A 7,861-nucleotide genomic window follows, 5' to 3' on the forward strand; every position below is an offset into this window, starting at 1 on the left:
TTTTTGAGAAAGCGCCATACCGCTTTCCACAGGGGTTGCACCATTTTACACTCCCACCAACAGTGAATAAGGGTTCCAGTTTCTCCACAACTTTGCCAGCATTTATTGCTTGCTGTTCTGTTAAATTTTGCTATTTTGACTGGGGTGAGATGATATCTCATAGATGTTTTAAGGATTCTATAATCTTATCATTCCTAAAGAGAAAAATAAACTGTGACAAAGTCTTTTTCTCTGTTTTACATGTTAAGGTTGATTTTAAAAAGCATGATTTGCAAACCATTTGGCGGTGGTCGGTGGGGAGGATAGATTTTGATTATGCCATTGGTAATCTTTTATGGTTCAGGCCTGGAGATGTGATCTCCATGACAGTGGTGTATTTGTAAGAGGGATATTGGACTCAGTATGTTTTTATTTTAAAATGGTTGGTTTGATTGCAACTGAGAAAAAGTTGCCGGTGAATTTGTTGAAAAGAGGAAGAGACCAGGAATGGAAAGAAATGGCAGGTTAAAATGATATTGCAGTTTAATTACAAGGGGGAAAACCCTCCCACCAGTCCTTTCATTCCCATTTGGTACAACATTGTTGGTTCCACCGTTATCAACCTGCTGGGACTGAGTAGAACTCTAAAGGAGCAGATCATCAGGTCTTTCTCCTTGAGAACTACCAGGTGGAATCAGACCACCAACATTTTGATTAAGAACTGACTTGGGCTTTGTGCCACTAGGGCTCCTTTCATCCTATTTTATACTCAAAAGTTGTCTATTTAAGAGCACTTTAAAAAAAAAAAAAACCAAACCTCTTATTTATGAAAATGAATATGCACAAAGCCTTCATTAAAAGTGCTAATTATTAGTTAATTTTATTTGACATAAAAATCCCAAATTAACAATCATTTGGAATAAGGACATTTTCCCATTTGGATGTTCTTTTAAAAAACAGTCAAAACTCAAAAAAACTATTTGCCCTCAGGTCAGAACTGACCTACTACTGGTTAGTTAAACTGCTGAATCTTCCAGCAGGCTTTTCAGCAGGTTGTAAAATGCAGGGGAAGAGATTGCCTGCCTTTGTTTCACTGAGCTACTTGTGGGTTCTGTTAGAGAGGTGCTAGAAATAGAATTATTGTCTTGATCTAGCTTTAACTAGATGACAGTGAAATAGGCAAATTTTTCTGTTTGGGGTCCTTGCAAGTACTTTTCAGAATGGAATTATAATGAAGAAATCAGGAAGTTAAGGAGCTCAACAGAAGATTTCAAAGGGCAGCTTGGGAAGACAAAGCAAAGTATTACAATGAAATGTGTTAGAAACTAGTGTTGGAAAAATCAAAAAGGAAAAACTCATTCAGCATTCCGTAATCTAAAGGAACTAAAGAACAAATTCAAGCCTCGAGTTGCAGTACATAAGGACGTTTGGGGCAAAATATTTGATGATCCAGGAAGCGCCAAAAGAAGATGGAAGGAATCCACAGAGACACAATACCGAAAAGAATTGACACAGAAGAATTTCATAAAACAACATATGACCAAGAGGCAATGGTGATGGAGGAAGATGAAGCTTCTCTGAAGCAATTGGCAAGAAACAAGACCCCAAGAATTGATGGAATACCAAGTGACATATTTCAACAAACAGATGCTGCTCTGAATGTGTTCACCAAGTTGTGCTAAGAAATCTGAACAACAGTTACTTGGCCAATTGACTGGAAGAGATTTATATTTATTCCCATTCCAAAAAAATGATGACCCGACAGAGAGTGGAAATGACAGAGCAGTGTTACTGATATAAAGCCCAAGCAAAATCCTGCTGAAGATTATCCAAAAAGTATTAGAACAGTACATTGGCAGAGAACTAATAGTAATACAAGCTGGGTTTAGAAGAGGTCTTGGAATTAGAGACAATATCACCAAAATCAGATTGATTTTGGCTGAAAGCAGAGAGTACAAGAGAAATAACTGTGTTTCATTGCCTAGACAGAGACATTAGATTATGTGGATCAACAGATGGTGGCTAACCTTGAGAAGAATGGGAATCCCAGAACACTTGATTGTGCTTATGTGAAATCTATACTTGAATCAGGAAGCAGTCATCAAACAGAGCAATGAAACACTGCATGTGTCAAGATCAGAAAAAGAGTGTACCAGGGATGCATTGTCTCCAGAGCTTTTCAGTCTGTGTGCAGAATGGATCATTCAGGAAGCTGGTATCAGGATTGGAAGAAAACTCAGCAACAGGCAGTGTTACATAGATGACACAACCTTGTTTGCCAAAACTGAGGAGGACCGGAAGCATTTGTTCCAGAAGGTCGAGGACTGTAGTTTTAATATGGATTGAAACGCAACATCACAAAAAATGAAGATTCTCACTGTGATAGATGGAGAAGAGATTGAGGTGGTGAACAATGTCAGGTTGCTGGGTCCAGTCAGTACTCTTGGCACTAGCTGTCAGAAAATCAAAAGACAAATAGCATTAGAAATATCTACTGTCAGGGATTTCTCCAGAGTACTGAAGAACAGTTATGCCAGTCTAGAGACTAAGGTGCACCTGATCCAGGCCATGGTCTTTACAGTTGTTTCGTATGCATCAGAGAGCTGGACAGAGACTAAGTATGACAGAAGAATTGATGCCTTTGAATTGTGGTGCTGGATAAGAGTATTGTTCGTACCAAGTCTGCCCCAAAGAAGGTAAAATCAAGTTGTTTCTTGGAGGCAAGGATTTTGAAGCTCCATGTCTCAAACTTTGCACCTGTTGCCAGAAGGTACCAGTCCTTCAAATACAATATTAAACTTGAAAGGGTGGAGGGACAGTGCAGGAAAGGAAGACCCTGGATGAGATGGTTTGACACAATTGGAGTAGTGGGGGTAGGCGTGTCAGAGTCAGTGGCATTGGCTCTGGATAGGGTAGGGTTCAGAGCTATTGTGCCTGTGGTGGCTATGAGTCGCAGATGACTTGGTGGCACATAACAACGATGTTTATTGGCTTATTGTTGGGTTTCTTAAAAAATTTTTCTACTAGTTTATTTACAAAATTCTAATAAATTGTTTTCAAGAACAAATTCAATTTCCCTCATCCCTCCACCCAACAAATTGTACAACCCCATCTTTAATTCCCCGTGCACATCTGTTGCCTACTTATTTATAAAAGATAGGACTTCAAAAATACTGTAAGATATAAAGGTTTTTCTTTTTTATATACTAACTTAGCATATGCATGTAACTATGATGTACACTCACATATATGTCTGTTTACCTAGTGGCTACAGTGGTGGGCTCAAGCAAAGCAAAAGCAGTGAAAATAATGCAGGACTGGGCGGTGTTTCATTCTGTTATATATAGGGTCAGTCTTAACTGGAACCCGCTCGGCTTCATCTAGGAACATAACAGTGTATTTGCTAGTACAGTCAGAGGTGTGTGTTACACAAGTATATACCCATGTGGTGGGATTGCAGTACACGTTTTCATTTTAAATATTGCTAACTAGGACCTCACATGTGTTTTTGAACATTGATTTTTTTCCATATTCTTATAGTATACATTTTCTAGGCCTATTAGTTTTATGAATTCAAGTATTTATTATAAACATATTATATTCATAGTGATCATACCTAAAACCAAATAGTCTGTTCATTTTGTATATTTCTTGACATTTTTATAGTACTTTAATTCTTCCGTAAGTGAAGTCACTGTTTTTATTAATTTGAATATATTTGTTACACATATTTTCAGGTAACTTCTGTATTTCTACCTCTTTTCTCTTGCAGAACACATTAAATATAACAAACAATAACTATTATTCTGTTGAAGTTGAAAACATCACTGCACAAGTTCAATTTTCGAAAACAGTTATTGGAAAGGCACGCTTAAACAACATAACCAATATCGGTCCCCTTGACATGAAACAAGTAAGCCTGTGTCATTAAAGAATATAAAAGAATTAACCAAGAGTCATCTTTGTGTGTCATTATTAACGTGGGAGTGGAGACAGGAGAATTTCTCCAGAACATGACTTTGACATTTATGTCATACACGTATATGTAAGAGTAGCTCTTAGAATCAAGTATATAAAACTCTTTAGAAGTTTTACGTGCATCTTAACTGTTTGATGTTTTTATCTTGTTCTCCATTGATTATTTTGTCTTCCTGCTTTTCAGATTGATTACACAGTGCCTACTATTATAGCAGAAGAAATGAGTTACATGTTGTAAGTTCTGACTTTCAAATAACTTTCTTTACTAAATAATAAAGTTACAGAATAAAGTGTAAAAGATAGGTTCAGTTTTTAATTTTTCAGTATCTTATTAATGAAAAAGACCCACGTCTATAAATACTCTACCTGACCTTTGGTCATATCTATTCATATTTTTACACATGTAATATGATCATATGTTTATTTTCTTTTTTAAGTATTGAAATTTTAGATACCACATCACTTTTCATTTTCACTATTTTATGAGAATCATGATTTCATACTCTTGTTGATTTAGTTTGTTGTTGTTGTTACGTGCCTTTGAGTAACCTGTTGACTTACAGTGACCCTATGTACATTACCTCTGAACTCTGCCCTATTCTGAGCCAATCTCATCATCTTCAGCAGTACTAGTCCCATTTCTGCAGTCACTGAGTCAATCCATCACATCCTGGGTCTTCCACTCCTGCACTGTCCCTCCAACCTCCAAGCATGATGTCCTTCTCTGAGGACTGGTCCCTCCTGGCCATGTGCCCAGAAAGGACTATAAATGGTCTTAATATATAACACTGTATTAATGGTTTGAGACTGTAAAGCTTTTAAAATAGATTTAAGCAGTTATTAACTCTGATTAAGTAGAAATAATAATGTTTCTATTTTTATATGAGCTTCTATTTAGAAATTCAGAGTAACTTAGAATCTCAGATTTGGGGTGAAAAATATAAGTAATTTGTAGACCATGATAAAGTAACTCTTCTTCGAATAGTATAAAAGCATAATTTTATAAGAAATAAGTTTATAAGACCTTGTTGTATATTATAGACAGTAACCATTACTATCTGCCTTAAATAGTTCTAGTTTTTCTAGATTTATCAATTATTATCTGTTGCTTTTGTTTGAAATAAAGAAAATACCATATTTCAATCAGTATTTCAAACACAGAAAATACTTCATAAATACAATACTTGTCCTATTTTAATAGTATCTGTATTATAGGAAGAATGATAATTAACCTGTTGCTTAATAGTATCTATTAGCAAAAAAAAAATAGTATAAGCTTTAACAGAGGAAGAGGCATGTTCAACTATTTTAAACTTGTATTAATTTTTATTCCAATATTTTCTTTCACAGTGATTTCTGTACACTGATATCCATCAAAGTGCATAACATAGTACTCATGATGCAGTAAGTATGAATGATGGAGGTGTTTTGTTTTTTTAAAAAAAAGATTTTTGTGTTAAAACTTTTTATTTATCACATTGTGTATTAACATACACAGCAAATTAGCTTTGTAAGGAGGAACTCTCCTGACCAGCTGGTGGGTATATAATATCCATGTCACACCATTGCATACATGTATTTTACAGACACAGTTCTCTCTATGACAATATATAGAATTAGTTACATATATCTCTGACTCACTCATTGCTATCAAGTGCGAACCAACTCAGCTTACCCTTCTAAGTGGTTTTTTTTCCAGAGACTGTAACTTGCATAAGGGGAGATTACCCATCTTTTTTCTCTCAGAGCTTCCAGTGGATCTGAACCACCAGAGAGGATCAGCCTTTGAGTTAACAATGTCATCTCCAATAGGTTACTCACTCGAGCTCATTGATAAGCATATATAGCTGTATCCATATGCAAGTAGATCATTCACACTCATTGCTCTCAAGATGAACTGACTCTTAGCTGACTGTTGAATTGAGTTTCAGAGTCTGTAAATCACATGCGAGGAAATTGCATCTTTTCCACTTGGAACCACTAGTGGATTCAGACTTGCAGAGAGGATCAGCCTTTGGGTAGTAGCACAAGTCCTTAGACCACCAGAATAAAACCTTAATGCCTCTGAGTCAGAACTGATAGCTAACCCTCCAGCAGGTTTGTAGGAGGTATAAGTTCACACAGGAAGAAATTGCCACCTTTCTCCTGCTCAGCAGCTGGTGGATACAAACCAGGTACCTTGGAGTGGCAGCACAGTTCTTAACACTGAGCTACGGGGGATAATATATATACATAAACAACATCACCGATAAGAACTGTGCTCCTTTAAAAAATTATTCCTACAAGACCAAATGGTCAGTGCCTACCCTAAAGTAAAAACAGGGTGATGAGTGGGCATGGAAACTAGATTACTGGAAATGGAACAAAGAACAGAAATTATCTCTTCCAGAGTGATCAGCAGTGCTGGCCAAGCTATCACTTATCCCACTTTTTAAAATTAAACTTAACGGTAAGAGTAACTCAGTGTAAGATTAGGTAGGAATTAGGAGTTCATGTTAACGGAGGAAGAGTAACTTGAAAAAGGGTGAGAATAGTTGCACTACGTAGAGGATGTAATCGTCACTAAGTCACACGTAAAAGAAACTGCTAAACTGTATGTTTTGTTGTGTATATTCTCAACAACAAAATAAAAATTTTTCTAACAAAAATTGGACATCATTGCTGTGCAATCTTGATAATAAGTCAAAGCTTCCATGCCCTGGCAGTGTTGACAAGCATTTCCAGGTCTTTCGAGAAGGTCCTGGCCTCATGGCCTCCAGCCTGGCATAGGCGTGTCATGTCAAGAAAATTAAATTTCCCCAATCCTGAAATGTGACTATGAGTTGGAATGTACTCAATGATGGTGTGTAAGGAATAAAACATTAAGTTGTTGATTGGATAGTTTGACATTGGGTTGATATTTGATTAACAGTTTTCCTATGATAAGACAAAGGGAGTAACTGTGGAACCTTAGTATATCTTTTACTGGAGATTACTAAAAAAAGGTTATAAAAACTTACTGTTTATTTGGACAGGACTTGTTCATCTGGGATTATTGCAGTTGTCTGTTGGAAAATAATTCCACAGAAGCTTGTTCATGTTCACAATATTAAAGTTTATCGTTAACCTAAGAATCTTACCCTGAAGAAATGTTTATGTTTGTTCTAAGTATTTTCACTTTAAAAACTTTCTAATATAGCTGTTCATGTTTCTGCCTACTTTATTTTCAGAGTTACTGTGACAGCAACCTACTTTGGGCATTCTGAACAGATATCCCAGGAGAGATACCAGTATGTCGACTGTGGAAGGAACACAACTTACCAGTTGGGCCAATCTGAGTATTTAAATGTACTTCAGCCTCACCAGTAGAAACGGAAAGAAATGCAGCTAGAAAAGAAGAAATATGTATTGAAATTTTCAAAACTCAAATATGAGGTACTTTCTGATAGGAGATCTTAAATTGAACGAAGTTTACACTCCTATTTTAAAGGTACATTTGAAAGTACATGAATTTGCAGTTGTAGCAGTTCTCCACTGTGGTGTTAATGATAAATTTTTACCAAGATATTTTACTTGAATCTGAATTTACCATTTCTCCTTTCCACCATAGGGGGAAAGTGAAACTCTCTTTAAGACAATAAATTAAATTATTTAAGACAATAAATAAATTATTTAAAAGTCATTGATCAAATTACTGCTGAAAATATAATTTCCGCAGTGAACATAATTTTATTTCTGAATGTTTTTATCGAGAATTGCTCAAAGTCTAGTATTCATGGGAGACTTTTATAGAATAAGCTTCCCCCCCTGTTTTATAAATTCCCCTTGACACATGGTAGTGTTTCAACAACCTGACATTTTAGCTTTTAGCTAAAAAGTTTCATCTTTTCATTTATTGTAATTCTGCTCATTTGCATGTTTTGCA

At 35.9% G+C, this 7,861-nt stretch overlaps 1 protein-coding gene across 1 annotated transcript in view; it reads left to right on the plus strand.

Moving 5' to 3' along the window:
* TMEM106B (transmembrane protein 106B) overlaps window positions 1-7,305 on the plus strand; it is a 38,876-nt gene extending 31,571 nt beyond the window's left edge. The window contains exons 4-7 of the mRNA XM_006880377.1: window positions 3,752-3,892; window positions 4,142-4,191; window positions 5,308-5,361; window positions 7,167-7,305. Of these exons, the coding sequence (XP_006880439.1) occupies window positions 3,752-3,892; window positions 4,142-4,191; window positions 5,308-5,361; window positions 7,167-7,305 (384 nt within the window). The remainder of the gene's footprint in view (window positions 1-3,751; window positions 3,893-4,141; window positions 4,192-5,307; window positions 5,362-7,166) is intronic.
* The last annotated feature ends 556 nt before the right edge of the window (window positions 7,306-7,861 follow it).

Source organism: Elephantulus edwardii, unplaced genomic scaffold, assembly GCF_000299155.1.
Source record: "Elephantulus edwardii isolate Elephantulus edwardi_28Jun2011 unplaced genomic scaffold, EleEdw1.0 scaffold00007, whole genome shotgun sequence".
Taxonomy (NCBI): Eukaryota; Metazoa; Chordata; class Mammalia; order Macroscelidea; family Macroscelididae; genus Elephantulus; species Elephantulus edwardii.